The 27158-nt window shown below is 39.0% G+C and overlaps 1 protein-coding gene and 1 long non-coding RNA gene across 6 annotated transcripts in view; one reads left to right on the forward strand and one right to left on the reverse strand.

The window, feature by feature from the left end:
- Nucleotides 1-296: 296 nt before the first annotated feature.
- The window catches only part of LOC109435883 (uncharacterized), a 77065-nt gene continuing 50203 nt past the window's right edge, over nucleotides 297-27158 (forward strand). For 3 of the 5 annotated variants that reach the window (XR_012495954.1, XR_012495946.1, XR_012495955.1), the window contains exon 1: nucleotides 22661-22787. This is a non-coding gene — a long non-coding RNA (uncharacterized LOC109435883). Of the gene's footprint in view, nucleotides 3044-14087; nucleotides 14220-22660; nucleotides 22788-27158 lie in introns of those variants that run through there. The other 2 variants (XR_012495953.1, XR_012495950.1) reach the window with 2 other exon arrangements.
- Nucleotides 7665-22843, reverse strand: CSTA (cystatin A). The gene is made up of 4 exons (XM_019714034.2): nucleotides 22705-22843; nucleotides 18581-18747; nucleotides 11339-11440; nucleotides 7665-8463 (listed from the first exon to the last, which is right to left on the reverse strand). Exons 2-4 carry the CDS (start codon nucleotides 18644-18646, stop codon nucleotides 8335-8337), a joined length of 297 nt encoding a protein of 98 aa, XP_019569593.1. The 5' UTR covers nucleotides 18647-18747; nucleotides 22705-22843; the 3' UTR covers nucleotides 7665-8334.

The raw sequence follows: 27158 nt of genomic DNA on the forward strand, positions 1-27158 counted from the left end.
GAGCAAAACAGAAAGAAATACCCGCTCTTAATGAACTTAAATGTAGTGAGGGGAGACAGACAATAGTAAAGAAGTAAGATGCTGTGGGCTAAAGTTCCATGCCAAAAAATAGGGAGGGGGTTAGGAATGGGGAGTGGAGAGTGGGTTGCAAATGACTGTTTTCAGCTGATTAGACAATATTATAGTGCCCTTGTCTTTGAAAAGATGATTTAAGTACAGACTGAAATATACCAAATAAGTTCAGTAATAAAAAGGAAGTTTTCTAGTAAGTCATTTTTTTTTTTTAAGTTGGGCTCCAAAGATATCACTTTGGGAAATGGAGCCATAATGTAGCCAGGGCTACCGCAGGGATCTCCGCTCGTATACCACACTACCTGCTTCAGACCCTGCAGGAATAACTTGTAAGCTTGGGGTCAGATCTCATTCAAATCTGTGGTCTCACTTCAAGTCAAGACAAAAATGAATATTCTGCCTAGAGCCAATCAGATACGTTAGAAGTTACTTCTGATTTCTGTGTGTACTTAACCTGATAGTTAAGCCTTGATTGACTCTAAGAAAAAAAAAAAAACTTACATAGTTGAGCTTGAACACTGAAGAATATAGTCAAAAAGTGCTTACTCCTGATAGGGCAGCTTTTACAGAGGAAGCCTAATTTACCCCACAGCATTCTGTTGGTGAGGAAACCCAAAATGTTTAAGCAAAGACCTCCCAGCCTCTAAATACAGTAGCCAGCTGAGGGCACCCCTGTAAAAAGGGGAGAGGGTGGGCCTAGGTGAATTTGTGGATCTGGTGCTTTAAGAAAGCAAATCCACTGGCACTGAAAGATAATTGCTGTGGACTGAACGATTTGTCCACTCCAGTTTTTAAAACGAATAAGTAAAATCGGTCTCCTTAAAACCCCCGAGTGACTTCTCACTGCCTCATTTCCTTAAAATGGCTTGTGAAGTCCTTCATGCCCTGGCTCCTCCTTACCTCCAACCTCACTGTTCTCTGCAGTGCACTCTATTCCCCAACAATTAGGAATTTCTGTTCCCAGAAAAGACCCAATCTCACCTCTGAACTTCTGCGCAAGCGCTCCGCTGGCCGACTCCTACCTGAGCTTCATGTCCTAGCTATCACTTCCTTCGGTAAGCCTTTCCTGACTCTCAAACACACACTACGTGTCCTTTTGTATGCTCCCAGGAAAAAAACACCTCACTCGTGACCTTTGTCACACGGCTCCCTTGCTAGTTTACCTCGCCCCGACCAGCGTTTGAGGACTGGTGCTGTACTTCTCAGTGCTGGCATGGGTAGCACTCATATCCATTTTCCCCGTCTTGACCAACAGAATCCCGATTTTGTCTAAGAGGCGGTGTGCCCAGCTTCCCTGGCAGCCCCAGAGAGCAGTGAGGCAGTTGGCTACTGAGACAGAAGCAGAAAACCACCGCTGGGGCATAGCTGAGGAACTTATTTTCCTGACAAAAGCATTGTCCCTTCTTTCTACCTAGAGTAAGGGTAGGGTCGCTAGAAGTGACAAGGATGGGGACTATTTGCCTGTGTAGGACAAACACGAAGATTCAGAAAACCAGAAACCAAAAACATTAAGGATGGCTGGATTCTAGATGGAAGAAAGGGGGAGAATGGCTCCTAGATGGCATTGTGGGTTGCCATTCCAGTCCCGGGCTGTGTCTCCAAACGTATTGAGGGCAGGAATGTAACAGGAGTGGTTAACCTATTTGATTAAGTCTCTATATTTAGGATTCTGTTACATGCTGCCCATAGGTGATACACTCTTCAAATATTTGTCCAATGAAGGAAGAGTATACTACTACTACTAACATTCTCTGTTCTTACTACAAATTAGGCAACATTCTAAAAACTTTATGTGATTTGAGAGATGAATCTTGGGAGATTCTAACAGGGAAAAGCTAGAGCAGACCAGGCCCTATATGAAGGAACAAGGAATTTGGGGGAAATTCATCTCATTTCCTTAAGAAGGAATACTTGGCATCAATAGCGGGCTCAACCAGGACCTGTCCATTTACTCGGTTCCTAAGGATTAGGGTCAGATCTCATTCAAATGTTTTCACATGCAAATGCAGTTCTCTCTTTGCTCAGCTGTTCAACCCACATTAAATCTCTGACTCCTAATCAATCATGCCTTACTTTGAGCACAAAGTATTCCTGTCTCACTGTCCATTCATCCATCCATCCATCCATATACTTGTCACGTGGATCAGATACCTGCCACAACAGAGCCCTTTCTAGGGGAGACTCTTTGGCTCACAGCTCCTACTGAGAGAGTACCCCATGGTAGCCCATTTCACACTATGCTGATTGGACTAGGGCTGGGCAACTGACCCCAACACTGCCAAAGCTTAAGTTGGCCAGTGTCTTGTGACATGTCCTAGGGGCAAAAAGGTGATCTGGACAATCCAATTCTCCAAGGCTTTCAACTGAGAAATGATGAGGCAGAGAGAAGTAAGACAGAATAGAGAGAATGCTGGTTGGAGCTGGCAGAAAAGTGGACAGAGACCGAGATGCAGACAGCTGCTTGAAGAATAGCTGAGACGCACTAGTGATGGAGCTCAAGAGTAAAACCCCACCACCAGACTCCTCAGGTTCTTAGAGCTGCCTTGGCTTCTGGTTCTGGCTGTGAGACCCAGTTCTGTATGGGTCCCTCTTCCCCTTGAAGCCTGGTTGTTTGGCATTCCCCAGATTCCTAAGCACATGCATCTTTGTGATAAATCCCTGCATTACACAGAGTAAATTAAGTTTTCTTCAACCAAATTAGCCTATCAAGGACATTCAGTGAATTGGATGGCCAAGCAATATCTCCATGTTAATTCACTGATAGTTAGGACATTTTTTTCCTCATCCAATACTTTTTCATATTATCGTTTAGAGCACCAGGCATGTCTTGGATAGCTTCCTGAAATACTTTCACTGTGTCTGAACTTTAAGTTCCAGCAAAGGAAGCCGCAGACGCCTCCAGGACCCAGGAAGAATCTTGGGCCTTCTCCTATTAAAAACCACGCAGAAAATGATCAATTCACTCCTTTAGGTAAGTGGAGAAACCTGTTTCCCACGACAACCAACTAGGCATTGCCCACAACTCTCGGCAGAATTAGTCTTCACTTGGCCCAATTCCAGTTATTTAAGCACATGTTCTGTGGCAGAGAATTCTCGGAGGGCCTGTTAGACAGCTGGGGTTGAGTCCCTCACAAGAGTACATTCTCTCAGTCTCTCTCTTTGGAGTTAGACAAAATAATTTTTACAACAGAGTACAAATTCTTGCTCACAGATTCAATTTCAAATTTGGTGGGGGAAATGCTTTAGAAATGTATTTTTTTCTTTGGTTGCAAGGGTACTGCTAAGGGAAGTCATATCTTTTGAGGAGAAACTTGCTCCTGTATTTGGATAAGCCCTAAATGGCCAACCAACTTCTGAACACCCTTTCCATCAATGGTTTATCCAGTTGTAGTTCTATTTTCTTTATGTTACTCTGGGAATCCCAGCAATTCTTGGAGAATAAGTCTTATTGTTCAAATACCACTTCCTTATCCTTTAAAATAAGCCACTCCCTTTTTAAAGCCATCTTCTAGGTTAAAATTATTTTAAAGCTATTCTAGTTTTTTAATTTTTGACCAATTTGTAATTATTTATGATATATATATATATATATATGAAATATGGGTCCAAATGATCATCTACCCTCCAAAAATGTAAATTTTCAATAGCATTTGGTACATAAAAATTATTTTCACACGATTTTTTCATTTTACCTGGCTTACACAGATTTGCATTACAGTTCTGACATATATTTTTTCTGTTCCCACCATTTATTCTGTTTTCTCCTACTCTCAGTGAAATATTTTGTTATACATTTTTAACTTTGAAATATATTTTCAATTCCATTAGGGCAAGTATTTCCATTAAGCCTTTTAAATCACAGCAGTACTCAACCCAGCTGACACTAGAATTACTAGGACTCTTTCCCAGAGATTCTTATTTAATTCCTCTGCCTTAGGACACCAGCCTGGATTTTTAAAAAGTAAATTAAGTGATTGTAATATACAGGCACGAGGGAGATTACTGCACACATTACTTGATCTTCTTTCCTATTTATTCCTACTTATTGTGTTCTCTTTAACATGAAATCTACCTAACCAGCAGCAGGATATCTTTATCCATTTATTCAAGTCTTTTATTTCCTCAACAGTGAAGTGCTGTAATTGTCTTTGTGTACGTTCTGTATGTCCCTTATTAGATCAATTCTTAAATATGTGATGTATTCAGACTTTCTACACTAACATCAGGATAAAGTGAAAATAAATCTAATCAACCTGATTATGGCATTTTGTATATGTTTGTCCAGCTGCTGTGTGTATACAGCTATAGATATTTGTGCTCATGTTTGCACTGCTCAGAAAAAGATTCTTGTTATTAGGCCAGTGGGGTCATCTCTGGTAGTCCCTATGATTCCCTATTATTCACTAGCCCTGTCATTAATACTAGCCAGCTAGTGGAGATTTTTTAGTTTACTTATTGAACTACCATGTTTCCCTGAAAATAACACCTAGATAACACCTTAGCCAGACAATCAGCTCTAATGCGTCTTTTGGAGCAAAAATTAATATAAGACCCGGTCTTATAATTATATTATACAAGACCTATATTATATTATATTATATTATATTATATTATATTATATTATATCCGATTCTATTTTACTATAAGACCGGGTCTTATATAATATAGTAAAATAAGACCGGGTCTTATATTAATTTTTGCTCCAAAAGACATATTTGAGCTGATTGTCTGGCTAATTCCCCTTATTTTCGGGGAAACACAGTAAGTGTCTATGTGCTAGGTGATAAAGAAGGCAGATGAATAGGACATTTTATTATGAAGCATTTAGAGTTGGCAGTGTTTATAAAAAACAAATCTCTATTTCAAGTTCCCACTGCTTCAGAAGAGTTAAGCAAATTAATTCTGAGCTTGTGTTAGTAGAGTGTAGGGATTAAGAGCATTATTCCAGGAGGCAAATAGCCTGGGATCATATCCTCACTTTACTAACTAGCTGTGAGGCCTTGGGCAAGTATCAACCTTTCTACAGTCCGATTTCTGTAAAGAGAGGATAATAACAATATATACCTCATGAAGTTGTTATGGGAATTAAATGAGTTATATGTGTAAAGTCTTTATTACTCTGTGGTGTATGATAAGTACTTAATATATACTATTATTTGGGGACAGAGGGATTGACAAGTGACACTAGTAGGGTGGTGAGCAGAGTGCAGAACACAGACATTAGGGCATCTTTAAAACAAGTTTCCTTTTCTCTTTCCCCCTCCCCCTTTCCTTCTTTTCTCCTTCCCTTCTCTTCCACTTCTTCTTCCCTTCTCCTTCCTAAACAATTCAGTCCAAAATCCATTAGGTAGGGCCAAGGAAGGAATACTGTGTACAACTGTATGCCAATAAATTAGATAATATAGATGAAATATACATATTCCTAGACAGACACATTACTAAAACCAACTCAAGAAGAAATAGTCAATCTATAACAAGTGAGAAGATCAAATTAGTAATCAAAAATATCCTGAAGAAAAGCTCAGGCCCATATGGCTTCACTGCTGAATTCTACCAAACATTTAAAGAAGAATTAATACCAATTCTATGCAAATTCTTCCAAAAAATAGAAGAGGGAGGACACACTTATTTCAAAACTTATTACAAAGCAACAGTAATCAAGAGAGGTGGAACTGGCATGAGGATAGACATGTAGATTAATGGAATAGAATTGAGAATCCAGAAATAAATTCATGTGCCTATGATCGATTGATTTCGACAGGGAACCAAGATCATTCAATGTAGGAAAGAATAACCTTTTCAACAAATGGTGCTGGAACAACTAGATAGCCATATGTAACAGAATAAAGTTGAATGCTTACCTTATACTATTTATAAAAATTAACTCAAAAGAGACCAAAGACCTAAATGTAAAAGCTAAAACTACACAACTCTTAGAAGAAAACATAGGAGTAAATCATCATGAGCTTGGATTTGGCAAAGGATCCTTAGATCGGATACCAAAAGCACAAGCAACAAAAGAGAAGAGATAATTTGGATTTCATTAAAATTAAAAACTTTGGTTCTTCAAAGGACATCCTCAAGTAGTGAAAAGACAACCATAAAATAGGAGAAAATATTTGCAAATCATGTATCTGATAAAAGACTTGTATCAGGAATATGCAAAGAACTCTTACAACTCAGTAATAAAAAGACAAATAGCCCAATTAAAAAATGGGCAAAGGATCTGAATAGACATTTCTCCAAGGAAAATATGTCAGTGGATAATAAGGGAATAATACTGATGCTTGACATCATTAGTCAGGGGAATGCAAATCAAAACCACAATAACACTCCACACCCACTAGGGTGACTAGACTCAAAAAGTCAGGTAATGACAGATGTTGATGAGGATGTGAAGAAATCCAAACCCTCATACACTGCTGGTAGGAGTGTAAAATGGTGCAGCTGCTTTGGAAAACAGTCTGTAGGTTCCTTGAACAAGTAAACATAGAATTACCACATGGACCAGCAATTTTACTCTTAGGTATATACCCAAGAGACATGGAAACATATGTATACTCAAAAACTTGTACACAAATGTTTATGAAGCATTGTTCATAATAGTCAAAAGGTGAAAGCAACTCAAATATTCATCAACTGATGAATGGATAAACAAAATAGTATATCTATAAAAGTTATTGGAATATTATTTGGCCATAAAACAGAATAAAATATTGGTACATGCTACAATATGGATGAGCCTTAAAAACATGCTATGTGAAAGAAGCCAGTTACAAAAGAATATATATTATATACTTCCATATATAGGAAATGTCTAGAATAGGCAAATGTATACAGACAGAACATAAGTAAATTAGTGGTTACTTAGAGGTGGGAGAATGGAGGAGAAAGGGGGATGATAGCAAAAGGGTATGAAGTTTCTTTTTGAGATGATGAAAGTGTTCTAAAATTGGCTGTGGTGATTGTTGCATACATTTTTGAAAATACTAAAAATAATTGAATTGCATACTTTAATTGGGTGAATTGTATGGTATGTAAATTATATCACAATATAGGTGATAGAAAAGAGAAAAATGGCAGTTAAATGAAATATATGGTTTTGAACTAAATATTTTTGCAGTAAAGGACACTTTTGGGATGAGTAGGGAAATGTGAATGTTGTCTGGGGATTAGATGCTAGCAAATGTATCAATATTAATTTCCTGATTTTGATTATTGTATTTCAGTTATGGAGGAGAATATACTTGTTTGTAGGAAAGGCAGACTAGAGTATTTGTTGGTGATGGGGCATCACTGTAGGTAACTTATTTTCAAATATCCAGGAAAAAAGTTTCCTTGCAACTTATCTGTAAGTTTGAGATTGTTTAAAAATATAAACATATTTTATAAAATACTTGATTAAAATTTAAAATACAAGGGTGGCAATGGAATGTTGGATTCTCAGCAACCACAGGGCACTGATGGCTCATGGTGTTACCGCCTTTGGTGGTGGTGGTAGTGGTATTATCCTTTAGCCAGCTGCATTAGGCATGACTTATTTTTACAATTGACATCAATTTGTATGAAATTTCTGCTATAAAGCAATGACATTGATTTTTTTTAAAATTTTATTGGGGAAGGGGAACAGGACTTTATTGGGGAACAGTGTGTACTTCCAGGCCTTTTTTTTTTTCCAAGTCAAGTTGTTGTCCTTTCAATCTTAGTTGTGGAGGGTGCTGTTCAGCTTCAAGTTGTTGTCCTTTCAGTCTTAGTTGTGGAGGGCGCAGCTCAGCTCCAGGTCCAGTTGCCGTTTTCTAGTTGCAGGGGGCACAGTCCACCATCCCTTGCGGGAGTCGAACCGGCAACTTTGTGGTTGAGAGGATGCATTCCAACCAACTGAGCCATCCAGGAGCTCAGCGGCAGCTCAGCTCAAGGTGCCGTGTTCAATCTTAGATGCAGGGAGCGGAGCCCACCATCCCTTGCGGGACTCGAGGGATTGAACTGGCAACCTTGTGGTTGAGAGCCCACTGGCTCATGTGGGAATTGAACCAGCAGCCTTCGGAGTTAGGAGCATGGAGCTCTAACCGCCTGAGTCACCAGGCCGGCCCAATGACATTGATTTTGAGAAAGAAAAGGTAATTACTATTTAATACAATAGACAAATAGTTGAAGACATATAAAGAGGAATGCTTCTTTAGTGATAGTTGATAGTGCATTTATTAGCAGGCATCATTCATCGGTAGCCAGTGGAAGGAATCAGACTATTTTGGGAACATGCTGCTAAAAGCCCGTCAGCTCATCTTCCTTGCTTTTGTCAGTCTGGTAACCGGTAAGTGTCAAAGATTGTCTTTGTTGAGGAAGAGGTTTGAATATTTTCATGTGAATATAAGTGTTGTGACCCACTCGGACCTGAAAGATAAAAAAAAGAAAAAGGAGAGTCATTCACATGGATCTACGACAAGTGCAAGATCTACAGACATCTGAAGACATCACTGAAATAAGCTTTTCTGGAATGGCATTCCTAGACCAGCATTCTTAGACCCTTGGTTTTCATAAATCTACCACCTTATTTTATGGGAGAAAGGGCAGGCTAAAAACATGGCAAGAGGCATAGGTCCCAGGTTTATTTTACTTTGTATTTTACTATTACCTGGGCACAAATGAAAGTCCAGAGTTGCATTTCAATTTCAAAGATACATAGAGCAAGAAAACAAATGACAGCCTTTTTGGTTATTCTGATTCCGAAATTGGGACAACTTTCTTTGCCACATGGTTTAAGAAGGGAGAAGGAACTCAGACTTGCCCTAGAAAATTTGAGATTTGTGGTTCTCATATCTATATCACAACCATCTTTATAAATGCCCACTGCAAGGACTGAGCAGGGCCTAGGGGATGGCCCTTGTAAAGTAAGGGGATCTTGCTGGGAAGTCATTGGTATGAAGATTGAAATGGTAGTTTGGGCATGAATCCGGGACCTAGAAAAATCATGGTAAGAATTTCCACTTTTGTCCTGGGTTGAGACAATAAAACATTTGTTTTAGAATAATTTTTATTGTGCTCTGATGGCCCTGTCTAACCTAATTTTAACAAATGCCATTTAGCAAATATTTACTATGACTTAGACACTATGATGAGCATTTTATATATGTGATTATACTTACTTCTTCTTATGGGCCTGAAGAAAGGTGGAACAATGATGATTATACAGATGCAGAAGCAGATTAAAAGAGATTAAGTAATTTTTCCATAAATCTCTCAGCTAATAAGTGACAGAGCAAAAATTCAAATCCAGACTCCAACATCTGTGTTCCTTTCATTCTATGGTGTTACCTTTTAAAAACATTTGTTCTATGCTTGGAACAGTGCACCAGCATTTGCATACATTATTAGATGCAGCACAGCCTACAGTTAAGCCTCAGACTACCTGGGTTCAAATCCTGGCTCTGCTTTTATAGTTGTGTGACCTTTCTTAGTTCACCTTCCTGGGCTCAATTGTCTCATGAGTAACACAAGGGAAATGAGCATACTTATGTCACAGATTTGTTAAGATTGAATGAAATAATGCACACCCAGCTTTTAACAACAGTGTCTGGTACATTGTAAGTGCTCAGGAAATTCCTAGTTAATTTTCCACACAATACTCTGTAAAGTAGGTTATTATCTGCATTGTGCAGATAAGGGAATGAGGAGCTACAATCACACAGGTTTTGACGAGTAGAATAAGTTGAGCAGGGGTTCAAACCCAGGACTGTCTGACACCAAAGCTTGCAATCCTTCCTTTTCACTACCTGCCTCTTGATAGGTACTTGAGAAAGAACAGAGAAGGTCACATCATCAGCAAGACCTTAAATGCAGAGAGTGGCTCAGAGCAAAAGAATTAACAGCTAGAATGACTAAGTACTGAGGGAGCTGGGGTCAGCGGCTATGACCCAGTAGGGGAAATTTGATACCAGAAGGAAGGAGATAGGGAGGGGGAGGAAAGGGAAGGGAAAAGAAAGAAAGGGAAGGGAAGGGAAGAGAGGAGACTGGTTAAGACCAGGCAGGTGATCTCAAGGGAAGAAATTTTCAAGATCGTTTTCTCATGAGCTTTTAAAGAAATACATGAGCTAATTAATATGTGAAAGTTATGCACTTGGATTAATCATAAATTATTAAAATAATGATCCCAATTTTGATGGAATGTTTCTTACCTTTGAACAAAATCATTTTTTAATTGGAAAACGTTCTTTTCCAGCTATGAAGATAGTAGACGGAGAAAGGAGGAGACAATGCCATGCTTTCTAAGCACAAGGCAGGCTCGTGTGCACCACCCCAGGGCCCGGCAGATTCTTGGAACACAAATTTGGTAGAACTGGGCTAATCCATTTACATAACCCAGTATTGTAATTTTCTCATGCCGCGCTGGTTAGCACCACTTATGTTTTTGCTAAAAAAATTTTATATCTTAAGTAGTTAATTGTTTGTTAAAGAGAAATAACATGGACGGTACCCTGGTCAAATAATTTAGTAACGATTAAGTAAATACATTTGAATGTCTGTTGTTTTTATTTATTAAATCAGAATTATCATTTTCTCAATACAAAAGGATGAAACTGGCTCCCAACTATCTAAGGTTGACTTGTTGAATTGGTTCCTTCTCAATAACTACACAAGTTTTTTTTTTTTTTCAGTTAGAACTGGATCAGTACATCATTTAATTTTTTGATATAGGTATAACGTTAATTTAAAAGATATTTTAATGTTCCACTGCTTTAAACTATACCTATAGTGCCACAAATTGAATCTACTTATTTGACTTGCAAAAATTATTTAAGTTCTATTCATCAAAATGGTTATTTAAAGGGCACAAGTGGTTTAAGTTATTTTCCCAGCTAATGATTGAAGTTACTCCTTAAATCCATTTAATTTATCCATGTAGAATCACAAAGCCTCAAGTCAGCATCTGGTCCAGCCTGGGCCTTTTAGACTTCTACTTCACATATGAGGCGACCACAGCCACAACCTAAATATGATCTGAAATTTTTTGAAATCATTCTCTATATAACTTCTGGAAATTAAGTTAAGAATCAATACAAGAAGGCTTTCTAAATTAACAGGAATAAGACAATATAAATATACCACCATCTGCTAGATGTGGGAGTCTACCACTTGGGAAGTATACTCGGTAGGCATCTTGATTTAGGACAAGGAGAAGGAACAAATTATATGACAGAGGTGACAGGGAACATCACAAAAGTGAGAAATACAATGTCTTTTAATGCCAAAGTGGATGTTGAACTCTAACCTTAATGTAGTAATTTATTCCAGCAACCACTTGAGTTTTGTATTCTACAGCTTCAAATTCTTCATAACTCTCGTTTGTTTGTTCTTCAAGCTGTGGTTTAACCTTGAGAGAAAAGAAGAAACAAATTATCAAGGCTACATTGGACTCCATTTATGTGATTTACAAATCTGGGAACCTCACGTTCCTAAAAGTCCTCAAAGATGATAATGAGATCTATGAGCTATTTTCATTATGTCAAAGAAAGGAAAACACCTATCTTTAATAAGATTTCATGAGCTAACTACTGGTAAAATGTCAAATTCTTTTGCTTTAGGCTGAATTTACATCAGCTCAGTGTGGTAATATGGTAATATGGCAACATGGTAATGTTTTGACTGGTAAAGCGCTAATAGTTACATATGTCTTTGATTAATATAATAGGAGAGCAATAATTACTACTTCATTACAAAGTTTTTATTTTGAAATACGCGTAATTTCAGACTCAAAATGGCAAAACTAGTATCGTATACCTCAAGATCCTTGATCACTTCTGCAAGTCCTGCCATGTAAGGGAACATATTTATAGGATTCAGGGATTAGGATGAGGACATCTTTGAGGGTCATCATTCTGCCTCCCACAGAGGGATATAAGCTTAGATGCTAGCATTCCTGAACCAAGGATGAAAAGGGAGTGAGTGAGTCAAATTCAATATGTAAACTTACTGAATCCACCAGTTTTCAGTGTAGGCCCTTCATTCCTGCCCTCAACTGGGCCTGATATGCTAGTATCCACTATGGTCTCTCTGATGCAATTTCTGCTACGAGTTAAAACTCCAGTCTCTGCCCAGGGGTGGGGACAGGTAATACAGCTTGTCTTCCAGGGTCGACAATAGTGAGAGAGAAGGATCTGGGGGCAGGTCCTTGACGACTCCTCATACAGATCTCCCATCAACCCTCCTGGTTTTAGCCCCATGCCTCACTCTCATCTTCATAAGTTTCTGGTGTTACTAGTGCTTGTGGCATTTTGGAGCTCTGCCGCAAAAATCCGCTTGCTTCTGGCTCAGACATTCCCCTCTGTGGCTTACACTGTCTACATGGCTCATTTTCCAGTGTTCATCTGTTTTCCATCTTCCAAAGTTTTGTCGATATCTCTGAGGTGGTGTTTGCCTATCTCCTGGTGTTTTTATATTTGTGGGTTTGTGCCCTTCCCACCCCTAATCTTCTATCATTTAGCGGGAAAAGGAAATAAATGTGTGTTTCATATGCCTTATTTATTGGGAAGTTACCTCCCTGCCCTTCACTGCAACATTTTATGGGCATATGCATGTACAGCTTCCGTCAGGCCTCTCGTGCATCTAGGCTGCTCTCGAGCCCATCCAATCCTTCCCACAATCCTTCCCACATTCAAATGTTTTGAATCCTTTTCTATTGATGCCTCAGTTTGGGTACCAGAACTGTTTTCAGAGACAGAAATTTGTAGACTAGGTATCCTCAGATCACTTTTGAGGGGCAAACACTTCTTGGGCCACCACCCATTTCTCCTGTAACCTTCAGAATAGATGGGAAGAATTTGACTGCTTTCTTGAGATGGGAAATGAAGCTCCAGGTAGAGAAAGTAAGAAGACAAATAGAAAAAACCAGGAATGAGAAGAGGTAGGGTGCCAGAGAGACAGAGGACAAAAGTAGAAAAGGGTGAAGAAAGAAGTCAAGTAAGGAAAGGGGTTACTGTGTCCTCTTGCTGCCCCTCCGTCTCCTAACCCTTTTCAGCCAACACTGGGCACCAGTCAAGTTAGGAGCTGAGTTGGAAAGGGTTAATCCCTACACTAAACCCCAAATTATCTATTTAAACCTCATTTTACAAATGAGGAACCTGAGGCTGTGAGAACAAGACTGCTTAAGGCTGAAAAATTACTAATTATAGTTATTTAAAGTTTTAAATCCCTTGCTTGATAACTTAATTATCTGACTTATCCGTTGCAATTACTACCTGTTTTCCTTCTGGTTTCCAGTCTTTTGGTCATGTTTTTACCATATATCAGAAGTTTTTATTTCTATCTGTCCTAGAAATAGATCTAAATCTGTCAACTTTCCATTGTATCTATGCAGTCTACAAGTCCAGAATTCCCTGAGAGAGTTGATTTCAAATGTCCTGGTTTGTTTCTGTCAATGCACTGGCACCTGTCAGACTGTGTGCCCTGATTTCAGGATCACTGTACAATCGTCCCTTGGAATCCACAGGTGATTGATTCCAGGAACCTCTGCAGATAGCAAAATCTGAAGATGCTCAACTCCCTTATATAAAATGGCATAGTACGTATTTACATATAACCTATATCGGCATATAAACGACAGCAGGTACGCCTACACATACTTCATTCATGTAGATTTGGCATAGGGCTTGGTGCATGGCAAATTCAAATTTTGCTTTTTGGAACTTTCTGGGATTATTTTTTCCCTCTGAATATTTCTAGCTGCAGTTGTTTGAATCCACGGATGTGAAACCTGTGGATATGGAGGGTTTACTGTATTTATAACCTGTAGTCTTGTTCTCCTTTTCCAGTAAAACAGATTTGTATTGTTCTAATGTTAGATGCTATAATTTAAGCTGAGGAGCAGGAAAAGGGGTAGAGTAAAAAGGAGCTTGGTCAGTGAAACCTTAAGTTTCAGAAGGCAGCTTGGTGCTGCAAGACTTCCTGCCCTCCTCTACCCAGAGCACTAAGAGGGTAAAGTCCAGCTGGAAGTGGCAGTCAGAAGCCTGGTGGTAAACAGACAGACCTTGAGCTGAACACAGCTGCTGTTCAGGTTTCTGAGTCTGCCATGCGTGCATGGTGGTAGATGAGGCGCTGGAAGAAACAGTATAGTTTGATTGCTTGGGCCCCAGCCCGGGGAAGGATGCCACCAGGTAAAATACATTTACCCAGAGCTGCCCAGGTATTCGTTATTGCTGCAGTGCTTGACTCCTGGGGAGTTAGCTCTCTGGGATCTTAGGATTTGAGTCACGGTGCATCCAACACCCAGGTATTTCAGGCATTTCTCCTATCTGTAATCATTCTGCAGAAACATTTGGGCTATGCATAATTTAGGAAAGAACAGATAAAAGGTAATCGTGGCAACATAGGCCATATTTTGGGAAGTTTTACAGAATAAAGAAAGAGAGTTTGCGTAGCAGCATGGAAGCACAGTAGGGCTGTTGAGAAGTGACTTGTGGACATTTGTCATCTATGTTTTGAGGCAGGGGGAAGTATGGGGCAAGGCACCGCATGTGCAAGAAGTGATGGCACCTGGTATAAGAGGAAGGCTGGCTTCTGAAAGGAGGACAAAGTGCTAGACAGGAAGGAGGAATAAGATCAGCGGGGAAAAGTAAACCAGGTGTTCTTACAGGATGACTGCAGTCTGCTAAGAGAGAAGAGACCCCAGGTGGAGGGGCCATGGGGATGGAGTTTAAGAAACTGAGGAGGGAGAGGGTCCAGCTCCAGCTCTGTGCGGTTTCTGGGAAAGGACCAACACGACATGACTGAGAGGCTGTTCTGGCAGCCCCACGGTCCTGGTGCGGTTGTTTGCTGGCATGAATTCTTAGATTTACAATGGGTGAGTGTTCTGTGGTTTTGATCTTCCTCGAGCAGTTTTCTGAACCTGGGGCAGAAGCTGAGGAGGAAATGGCAGCAGTGGGAGTGACCTCTAATTTAGCATTGTTATGCCACAAGTCCATGGCGTCAGGGAAATCTGGGGTGCTGGAGTGTATAGAATCACCCATCCCAAGTCCAGGCTGGGTGAGTGATTGAACAGGCCTATGTGTGTTCTGATGGAGATGGGAGGGTGAGTGCCTGAAGGATTCCGGTGTGGTTGAATGGCTGGTTCTCCAGGTGTGGGGCAGTGGGAGAGGTGACTGGTGAGGAAGCTATAGTCAGAGAGTAGAATGCCAATCTGTGGGTGAGTGAGAGCCATGCCACGCTAAGGCCTGGGGTGTGTCCTTAATGGTATGCAGACTGGGTGTTTGTGTGGTGTCCTGGCAGACAAAGATCATGATCTCTATGTACAACAGGGACGGTATTCAGTAATTGGGTTTGACTTAGGTGTGTGTGTGTGTGTTTTATGTGTATGCACCTGTGCATGTGTAATAATAGCCCTTACTTCTAAAAATAATTATTGGAATAATATTTCTTTCCTGTATATAAACATAGTCAGAATTCTCATCCAATGTCTTTTTTACATTTGACATAAGATAATGGATCAGCAATAATGGTCCAGAAGCTTTTGCTGGTAGGGCCACTCATTTGGTCCTTAATTATGTGTATTATGGCTTTTCATGTACGGGGGCATGTATGGCTCTTTATTTCCTTGTGTGTATCTCTTACTTCCAATCTATTTTGTCAGTTTCCATAATGGCAGAGACTATCTTTATATCCCTTCCCTCCCTATAGCAATTTACATGGTACTGTTTACACAATCAATGTTTTCTGAATGCAGAGATTCATGACAAGTTGTCTCCCCAAATAGGAAAGAGGATAGAAGAGAGGTATAGCAAAGACGCTCAACTAATATAGAGAATCTTGGAAGAGGAGGTTTCTTTCAGGTGTACTCTGGCCCCAAGTACCGTTAGTATCCCTTGGTACATGATTCCACATTACCATCCAGTCTCTGTTAGTTTTAGGACAGGGAAACTCTTTTCTTCTCTCTTCAAAATGTTCAAGTCATTTCAAGTGCAAGCTCTTTGTTTGATCTTCTCTTTCTGACCTCATCCAACATTCCTCTTTCATTTTGATGTCAAATTCCTACAGCTATAATTTTTTTTTTGATGCTTTCTCCTCTGTGTGTGATAACCTCTCCCTCCCCTCCCTGCCTAATGGGGTTCTTCCTTCCATTGGCATTCCACTAAGAAGCTCTCTGATAAGGACAAGGAAAGCTAAACTTCAGCTCCTCCAAAAATACCTGTATTTTAGCAAGTGATTTTTCAAATAGAAATACATTTAAAAAATCAAAGGACTGAAACTGTAAGGTAAATGACAGGTTATGGTGGTCTTTCCTGGGACTCTCTCAAATCATACTAGGTATGTCATTACCAACACCTACCCATGTGCCTGGCCCTGCCTGGGGACCTAAATCTGTAATCTTGGAGAAGGTGTTGATTAAATTTCCATACCTAAAAGTGGTTATAGTAATACCTGCCTCTTGGGGTTGTTTGTGGGGGAATAAATGATATAATTGATTTGAAAGTGCTTCCTAGATTGACTACTCCTCTATCTTCCAACACTTAACTGAGAATTGTTCCCTAAGGCTGTCTCCTGTGAGAGAGGGAAGGTAAATGATAATTAGGAGTTTAACACTGGAGAAGCTGAACACAATAATTATTCACCTGAAAATAAGGAGGTTTGATAAGCAATCTCTGAAGTCCTTCCTGGTCCAAGCCCTATGATTATGAAAAAGTACTTAATTGGAGATGGTTTTATATGTTCCAGATATCTTGACTTCCCTACAAGGGCAGTATACTCCTTGAAGGCAGGGACCACATCTTACAGTCTTTATGTATCTTCTATAACGTTTAATACATTGCGGGACACCTAAGAGATATTCAGGAAAGGATTCATTGATATTCATTTCTCAGGTTGGAGCCTGAGGTAAGCAGCAAAAGTCACACATTCACATTAATTTATAATATAATATGTGGCTCACAGATGGGTGGTATTACAAACACAAGGCCTTTTGGTAACTTCTTAGTATTAAAAAAAATTCTTGCTCACCAAGATAGGCTTTTAAAAAAATCATCAAAAATTTCTGTACTTGTATATTTCAAATCTGTTATTTCCCATCCCCCTTACAGCTCTGGTCCCTGGAGAGTCTCAGGAGTATTTTCTAGGATCAGGGATGATTTCAGGCAAAAATGTGAAATAAGGAATTGTGATGCCTCCCTGACGCATATTTCTTTCTTGTTTTCAAGTCATTTCTATGCAAATGATCTCATTTAGTCTTTACAGTTCTGAGGTATTATCTTGGTTGCTCGAATGAAATTGAGAATTTGTTTTGCAGCACTCTGAGTTTAGAAAGCCCATCGCTACAGTCCTCTTAGGATATCACATTTCTCTGGTTCTGAAGGTCAGTGAGGTCATGGACAAGCAGCATGGGCCTCACCTGAGAACAGGTTAGAAATGCAGAGTATCAGGCCCACCCCAGCCCTACTTAGTCAGAATCAGCACTTTAACAGGCGTGATTCATGTGCACATTCAAGTTTAAGAACACTGACCCTATACAGGCTTCAAAGGAAGGTATGAATAAGTCAGTATTCTCTTCCACAAGACTAAACCACAAAAAACAAACAAATGAAAAACTCCAAGGTATTTCTTTTTTAAAAGGACTCTTGGAAGGGAAATATTTAGCCCCAAAGAATGAGTGGTAGAATTCCAGACATCTGATCTCTTAGAGAGCTTTCCAGCGCCCGAACGTGAAGCATCTCATCTCTTCCACTCCCACAAGAAGCTGATCTTGGGGGCAAACAGTGTCATAGAATGAAGTTTCAGCAAGAAATAGCAAGAAGGATTGATACAAGAAACTAGAGAATGATACAAACCTATGATAGTAATTTATATGTATTTTCTTTTCATAAAACATGCAATATAATATATTTTTATTATATAGGTGATAGCTAATCAAACAACACATTAAAATGTATCAACTTGCTAAAAACATTGAGTTATTTCCACCATAATCAATTTTGGAATCGTCATAGACTATTCCACTTCTCTTTTATACTAGTTTAATCATCTTCTACATACTGAAAGACTGAAACATTGTCTATTTAGTCAAATTTGTAGGAAGTTGTAAGGGCATTGGCTTTGCAATGTTGTTCTTCATTCAACCCATTTAAAAAATTTCCCTGCACTGCATTTGAAGTCTAGCTCATCAAATTGTTAACCTCAGACTTTAATTACATGTTGGTTCTACTTGGTGAGATTAGAAGTTTCATCAGAAACTGAATTAGTAATCCTAAAATCACACATTGTAAAAGCTTTGGAGATGATCCAATAAAAATCCTTCTTTTACCAATGGGGAAACTAAAGCACAGAGGAGGGATGGGACTTGGCTCAAGTTCACGCTCACAGTTGGGGTTATTAGAGTTTTCATCTCAAAAGACTAAGTTGTAAGAAAGTCTGAACAATACTACACATTTCCCAGTGTTCTGGCTTTCATGTTCACCCACACACTTAGCATAGGACCAACCCAGGAACTCAAATTTTGGATCAAACCTTTTCGTGGGGTGCATTAGCTCACCTCATTAGCAATATCCTGGATTTCTGGAGTGGCAGGTTTGGCTTCAGTTAAACCTCCAGGCATCATTTTGGCAAATTGCTCCTTTGCTGGGCAGGTTACTGGAACTGAAGTGATCAGGTTAGCGTGGAGACTCTGGTTTTAAAGAGGGTGTTGCTCACAAGCTCCGCCTACAGAAAGAAGGTTTTATGTTTCACACAGGGCAAAAAGGCACAGGGATAGATGAGTATGCTCTGAGGTAAGTCTTCCTGCTTCCTCAACAGAATAGCTAACAGGAATTTGGAGGAATGAGCGGCTGGAAATGAACAACTGGGTCTGCACTAGGCGTCAAACAGGAGCAAGCATCAAACTTCCCTTCATTCCTTTTGACAATGGTTCCATCCTGTTGCATCTGAAGTCTAAAGCCACAGCCAGTTTCCCAATGTTTTAAAACCTCTCAGACAAAATTTTATTTTTTAAAAGGAGTATTTATTAATAATGTCAAGGCTGATTGTTTAGAATTTACTTGACTTTATAAAGAATGTAAAAGGATCTATCTGGAGAATTGTGCTGGGTATTTGTGTTTTTTGTTTATATTTCTAGAACTGTTTAAAGTACAGGAAAATACACAGAATAAAATAACAAACACCTGTATTTCTATCACCTAGAATTAAAACTTTTAACATATTTGCTTTTTATCTTTTTTTTTGGTAGTTGTTTTTAAGAAATAAAATACTACAGGCCGCCCCCAAACCCCACCCCCGACTTGGTCCTCCACAGAGGGAAACTGCATTGTGAGTTTCATGTCCTTCTAACCCATTTTTATACTTCTATTTAGTGTGTTTTTAAAAATCTACCTAAATCGTATGCTAAACATATATTCTATATTATACTTTTTTTCTACTTAACATGCTTTTAAGTATAGAATTACCAAACTTCATCAAATTGTGCACATAAAATGAGTGGACTTTACTATATATGTTATACCCCCAAAAAGCTGGGATAAAAAAGCATCATCTTTTAAATACCTTCTTTATGTCCCTTGGTCTTGCTTTTATACTGCTTTCTCTGATGTTTTTCATTAGAGTCTTAACTACCACTGTATTAACATATTGCCTTAAAGGAGGTTGCAAAGCCCCCACTTGAAGTGTGTGCCCAAAGGGAGGACAAAGTTTCTCCTCCTGGTCATCCTCAGGGTGAGGGAAAAGTAGGAGGTAAGGTTCATTGAAAATGAATGGGTCATGGAAAGCAGGTGAAATATTTTATACTTTACTTGTCGGGTAACAGAGGTCACTAACATTTTTGAACTGTACAGAAACCACTTGTGCTTTAGGAAGATAAAACTAGAAGCAATGTGTAGGTTGAATTGGAGGGACAGATCCTGGAGACAGAAAGATTGATTAGAAGTTACCACAATGGAATAACGAAAAGTGAATGCTGATCCAGTGTTATGTCAGATGGACTAGAGAGGCATGGGATGGGTAACTTATAAAAATAGTATTAGGAGGTAGGGAAGGACAAGATAAAAGGAGCCAGGTGGATGATGGAGCTTTTGTTTGGTTGTCCAGAAAAATAATTGTACTATTAATAGAACTTGGGAATATAGGAGGAAGAGCATGTTTAAGCAAATTGTCAATATTGAAAATATAAAGATATAACTGGGAAAAGAAAACCACCTCTTTTCTTTCCAGGCAAATCCTGGGGCAAATGAATATCTTAGCAAAACAATTTAATCAAGGCTTTACGAATATAATGTGAAAATCAGAAATAATGAGCCTTGCTAGTCCAGTGGCCTTAGTTACAGAAATTTACCTTTCAATCATATTTCATAAAAAGTCTTATGAAATAAAAAATGCTATACTCAGTAAAGATGAGGAAGGAGAGGAGGTACCAGTGATCTTTGGGGCACACAGCAGAAAACAATGTTGGGTAGATGAAGGTCTTGCTTGAGTCAATGCCATCATAATATGTTATCAATAATTAAAATTTTTGTCTTGTTACTAAGAAGCACAAGAATCTCTCCCATGAGAGTCAGATGTCACCTACCATAAAATATAATTTTTTTCAAATATGGTCTAAAACAGAACCTTTTTGTATGATATAATTCATCTATTTCTGAGAAGAAATTAGATTTCCTGGTAAAATACTTAAGCAATTTTTGATGAACTTTAATGGAATTAAGACTTGTTATGGAAACCTACTTATTTTCTCATAAAATAACTAGTTGCTTTACTATAAAAAGCCTGGTTAACTTGAACTTTTAAAATTTCTTACACTGGCTATGGATGTGGTAAATTATTACTGTTCCAATAAAATGTTTAAAATTATAAAATATGTTAAACTCAATTGAATTATAATAACTGCAATCTTAAAATGATTTGCTGTTATAAATTTCTTCCTGATATACCATAAGGATCTAGTTATTCCTTTTACACTCTGTGGGTAAAAGTTTTAAACGCCTCTCTGACAAACTTTCCATATCAGCTTTTGTTTCTCAGTAGTTTGTCATACAAGGAAGCGAATCAATAAGTGGGGTAAGCTACAAGGCAGCCTTTTTTCTGAGATTGGCAGGGAGAAGAGAGGTGAATGAGAACAATAAAATATTAAAAAATAAAAATCGACGGTGCAGCAATGTGAATGTACTGAATACCACTGAACTGTACACCTAAAATGAATAAAATTATACATTTTATGCATGTGTGTCTGTTTTTATTGTGATACAATAAAAACATAAAACTAAAAAATCATGGAGGACCACGGTGGGGAAAGGCAGGAGGTTAGGCTAGCACGGTTTGTAGTCAGGAGGCTGCTGGAGTGATTTAGGTCTGAGGTCATCAACATCTGGCTTTGGCTGTGAATAATTTTCTGTGTTTTGTCATAGCTGTAGTATAGACGTCACCCTGCATTGCAAATGAGTCCTCCTCCTTAAGTCTCCTGCCTTCCAGGAAGACACTGCCACCCATCCAGCTGCTCAGGGCAGAAGCCATGAAGCCATGGCCGATTTCCTTATCTCCATACCCAATCCATCCGAAAATTCTACACAGAAAAATTCTTGCACAAAAATACTATGTGCTGTTTGTTCCCCACAAAATAATCAGAGTGGTCTTTTGTAAACACAGATTAGATGGTGTCACTCCCTTGGATAAATTCCTTTAATATCCTCCTGCTGGATTAAGGAAAAAACACACAAAAAATCTAAACCCCTCACCATGGACCAGTAGGCCTTGCATAACTCAGTCTTTGCCTAACTCTCTAACCTCACTCCATGACACTTTCCCCCTTAACGCTCTCTGGATGCCCTGGTCTCATTTGGTTCCCAGAACATGCCAAGTTTCTCCCCACCTCTGCCTCTGGGCCCTTGATGTTCTTGAGTTTGGAATGCTCTTTCCCAGGTTCTTCACTGAGTCCTTTCCATCACATCTCAGCAGAAATGTTATGTTATAACAGAGAACGTCTCTTCCACCGCCCACCCCTCTGGTCTCTCTTATGTCATCTTCTTTGTTAATAGCACTGTTCACAATCTGTGCTACTTTTGGTTATTTTTGTACTTTTGCACTCTTTGTTGTCTGGAATAACTGCTGCATTCCCAGAGCTCAGAGCCTAGTACAATGCTTGGCAGATAGGAGGCATTCAATAAGTACCTATTAAAGAAATAAATAATTGCTCATTTACTTGTCTTTCTCTTCCATTAGACCATAAGTACTGTGTGGAGGCAGGATCCCTGGCTTTTTCCTTGTTGCCATCCTGGTGCCTAACAGAATGCCCAGCACACAGTAAATGCTCAATAAATATTTCTTGAATAAATGCTTCCACTCAAGCTCTCCATCTGGATTGGACTGTGGGTCTGTCCAACATATCTTTTATCTAATATGGAAAGTGGAAACTGTACGTGTTTGGGGGCCCCCTCAAGAGAGGATGGCAATGGAGCAAAGAGGCAGAGAAATGAGGCACTGGCTCTTCACCCCTGCTTTACCTGGAGCAATGCTTATTTGTCTTGTGAACTATAGTTCTATATGAAAATTAATTAGGAAGTCTGCAACCCTCAATTTTTTTTTTCCCACAAACCACTGATTCCAACTAAGCCCTTCTTTTTATACACAAGGGTACTGAAGCCAAGAGAACAAAGTGTCCTGCTCAAGGTCACCTACCAGTCAGTGACAGAGCTCGCGGGAGTCCCGGTCAACTGATTCCTGTTCCGCGCTCTCTTGACTGGACCTCTTCATCTCCCATGGTACTCTCTGGCCTGTCTTGTGGGTGATCGACCTTAGGATGTGGGCTGAGAGAAAGGTCTGGTTTTGTGTGTGCACTGTGATGGCAGAAGGGTGATTGTCCTCCTGAAATGATTTTTGGGGCACAGAGAGACTCCCATTGCACTCAAATAACCCTTTTGTCGCTCAACCAGCATTAGAGGTTGGGCACTTCCTGAGACAGAGCTCTGAGCTGCTGCAGTGCCCAGCCAAGTCACATAAGCTTGGCGGGATGATCCAATGTACACACGAGCCAAGGTGAGCACATCAGGTTGTAACAGGTCAGTAAATGTGGTTACTATCACCCTATAGATAGGCTCTTGCTGAGAAATTCTGAGGTAGGGGGATGATCAAAGGTCTGCTTGCTTTAACTCACTCGTGGGACCAATGTATATATATTCAGAAACAGGTTATTCTCGACTGATGACGAAATTTGCTTATAAATCATTGGTACAGAACTTGGCATTTCCCTCAGAAATGTTATTGCGTGTATCAATAGTTCATTTCTTTCCATTATTGAGTAGTATTTTATTGAATGGATATACCACTGATGGTCTTTTCACCTGTTTATGGATACCCGTTTCCAGTTTTTGGCTATTAAAATAAAGCTGTTATAAACTGTCATGAACAAGTCTTTGTATGGTTTTATTTCTTGGGTGAATACCTAGGAGTGGAGAGGCTGGAACCTAGGACAGGTGCAAGTTTACCTTTTTCAAACTGTTTTTTCAAAGTGGTTTAACATTCCCACCAGCATGTGAGGGTTCAAGTTTCTCTACATCTTCATCAATACTTAATATAGTTATTCTTTTTAATTTGAATTCTACTAATAAGTATGTAGTGGTATTTCAATGCTGTTTAATTTGCATTTCCCTAATACTTAGTTTAGCACCTTATTATGTGCTTCTTTCCCATCCATGTATCTTCTTTGATGACAGGGCTATTAAAATATTTTTGCCCATTTTTTTTTGGGGGGGGGTTATTTGTTTTCTTACTAGTGAATTTTGAGAGTTCTTTGTGTATTCTGGATACAAGTCTTTTACCAGATGTGTGATTTTCAAATATTTTATCTCAGTCTATAACTAGTCTTTTCATTTTCTTAACAATGTCATTGGAAGGGCAGACATTTTTAATTTTAATAAAGTTCAGTTGATCAATTTGTTTTTTTTTTTCATTGTTCATACTATTGGTGTCATATCTAAGAAATCTTTGCCTAACTCAAACTCACAAAGGTTTTTCCTCTGTTTTCTTGTTTTATAGTTTTAGTTTTTAAAATGTGTTAATAATAATAGAAATGGACAAGAAGGTTTCCTTTCACTCAACCATTTCTTTTTCAGGTTTCCCTCTTCTAATTTTCCACTCAGATTCTAAGTTGTTAAGACAAAACGACCAGTGGGTGCTTCTTACACGTAAATGATAAAGTTTCTCATACTTTTCAGAAGACTACAAAGCACAGGCTTTCCCTGTTATCATTAGGCTGGACAAGGGCCCTGTGTGGAACTGCACAGCCAGCCTCTGGGGAGGGGTTGGCAGAAGCTGGAATGGAGGGAGCCCATAGCATCTACCACTAAAATCAAAGCAGGGCCAGGCCTGGGGCTGTGATGGTGAGAGGAAGAGCAGGGAGGAAGGTGAGGAGACCTCAGTCATAGGGAAGGGGAGTTCACTTGCCAGCAGCCCCTTTCCAGTGGGTGTCTGTATGTTAGCAATGCACATGAGCTATGGAGGCAGTTGTTGGGTGGCTGCCTGTGACCATTGCTGACCCAGAAGCATCAAGTGTTGTCAACACTCATGCAACTAGAATCTCTGCTCTAGCTACTCTCTACTCCAATTCTTTATACACATGGCTGATGGCCTCTTTTTAAAACTCCATTTTTGTCACAGTTTTTTCTTCCCCAAGAGCTTAGTGCAGTGGTTTTCAAATTGCCCTCAAGGGATTCTAAAGGTTTCTCAGAGCTCTGTCAGGGCCTGGTGGTGAAGGGTAAGAGGAAATGGGGGCAGAGGAAATAGCAGTTAGCTGCCCCTAGAGGCTTTGCCTCTGCTCTTTACTTCGACCAGAGTGGCTTGGCTACACACCAAGGAGACAGGAGGAGAAGGGAATTCTGCATTTCCCAGAATTCCTTTTAGAAGGAGTGCTCTATTCTTACAAAAGAATTTCCTTGTCAAGCCCCCTTAGGGAGAAAGCTGAGACCCTGTGGCCTGGGTGCTGGCTGCTTTATGGCTTGAGAAAAGTAGTTATTACTCTGCTTTCAGAGGGAGGAAATTAGCCAGCAGTGTGGCATGAGGGCCTGCCTGTGCTCCATGCTGAAACCTCAAACCCTCAGGAAGTTGACTAAACTTGCAAAATGCTTGGCATGAGTGGATTTTTTTTTTTTTTTTTTAAGAGGATCTCCCTGCTTGACGCCTGAATTGCTATGGAGGAAAACAGAGTGAACAGAAGGGAATCAAGAGGGTGAACCTTTAGGGCTCAGCCAAACTCTTGGACGGGCCTGGGGTTTCTGGTCTCCATCCTGGAGGTTGCAGTAATCTTACCTAGGTCTCTTTAGCTGGGGAATTCCTAGTTCCCATCTGGGTTACACATGTATTAGGGTTCCAGGTGGGAATTTCCCCCCTTTTTAAAAATGAAGCATAATTTGTGTGGCAAATGCATACATTTAAGTGCACAGCTTAATATGTGCCTAGACACCTATATAATAAGTTATAGAATATTTCCATCATCCCAGAAAGTTCCCTCTTGCCCCTTCTCAGTGGCTACAATGTGCTCAACCTGCTTTCAAATTTGATATAAGTGAAATCATACTGTTAATGTTCTTTTGTGTTTGTCTTCTTTTGTTCAGCATAATATTTTTGAGATTCATCCATGTTACGTTTATCAATAGTTTTTTATTGCTGAGTAGTATTGCATTCTATGAATATTGACACATTTGTTTATTTAGTCTCTTGCTGATGGGCATTTGGCTTGTTTCTGGTTTTTGGATATTTTGAGTAAATCTGCTATGAACAAGTCATTTCTCTTGGGTATATACTTAGGAGTGGAAATTCTGGGATAAAGGGAAGGTGTATTAGAAAGTAGTATCAGTGTGGTTATACCATTTTAAACTCCATAAACAATTCATGAGAGGTCTAGTTGTTCTATCCACTGCAACACTTGATTTTGTCATTTAAATTTTAGCCATTCTTGTGGGTATATAATGTAGCTATCTTACTGTGTTGTTAATTTGCATTTTCCTGATGAGTGATAATTATTGGCACCTTTTCACGTACTTATTGGTCATTTGGATATTTTCTTTCATGAACTGCCTACTTAAGTCTTGCTTATCCCTCCCTCTTACCCCCACTTTTTTTTCTGTATTGAGAAAGGTCTTTGGGAGAGGAAGATAGATGAGGTTAAATGGGATAAAATATACAGTGATGGAAGGAGAACTGACTCTGGGTGGTGAACACACAATGTGATATATAGATGATGTAGTACAGAATGGTACACCTGAAACCTATGTAACTTTACTAATATTGTCACTCCAATAAACTTTATTTAAAAAGAAAAAAAGAAAAATTCTTTATATATTCTGGATGTGAGTTTTTTGTCAGATCTGTCCATCTATTTATCTATCATCTATCTACTGTGTTTTCCCAAAAATAAGGCCTAGCCGGACAATCAGTTCTAATGCATCTTTTGGAGCAAAAATTAATATAAGACCCAGTACAAAATTACATTATATTTTATTATATTAAGACCCGGTATTATATTACATTATATTATATTGTATTATATTATATTATACCTGGTCTTATATAAGATGCGGTCTTATAATATAGTAAAATAAGACCAGGTCTTATATTAATTTTTGCTCCAAAAGATGTTAGGTCGTCTTTTGACCTAACCTTTCCAGCTAGGTCTTATTTTCAGGGAAATAAGGTATCTATCTATCTATCTATCTATCTATCTATCTATCTATCTATCTATCTGTCATCTACTTATCTATTGTATTTTCACCCAGTCTGTAGCTTGTTTGTTGACTTTCACAATGAGTGTTCTTTTGATGAGCAGTAGTTTTTAATTTTGATGAAGTCCATTTTTCTTTCATGGTTATTGCCTATGACATGTTCTAAAACCTTCAAATTCAAGAATATATCTTCCTATATTTTCTTTTAGATGCTTTATGGTTTAGCTCTTACACTTAAATGTATGATTCTTCTTGAATTTATTTCTGTATGGTGGGTCTGCTATGAGGGAGGGAAGACAAGTTTTTTTTTTCTTTACAGACGACTAGTTGCTCTAATACTACTACTTACTGGAAAAAACCCCCACAAAACCCTTGCTTTCACCATTGAATATAATCGATGCCATTATTGAAAATAAA

The sequence above is a fragment of the Rhinolophus sinicus genome, linkage group LG01 (genome assembly GCF_036562045.2).
Source record: "Rhinolophus sinicus isolate RSC01 linkage group LG01, ASM3656204v1, whole genome shotgun sequence".
NCBI lineage: Eukaryota > Metazoa > Chordata > Mammalia > Chiroptera > Rhinolophidae > Rhinolophus > Rhinolophus sinicus.

What these genes read in the sequence shown, in the direction of transcription:
- CSTA (XM_019714034.2), bottom strand. Translation starts at nt 18,646, where the DNA reads ATGATGCCTGGAGGTTTAACTGAAGCCAAACCTGCCACTCCAGAAATC. An exon ending in TCCAGGATATTGCTAATGAG is followed by an intron (nt 11,441 to 18,580) that starts GTGAGCTAATGC and finishes TTTTCTCTCAAG; the next exon opens with GTTAAACCACAGCTTGAAGA. An exon ending in GAATAAATTACTACATTAAG is followed by an intron (nt 8,464 to 11,338) that starts GTTAGAGTTCAA and finishes TTTATCTTTCAG; the next exon opens with GTCCGAGTGGGTCACAACAC.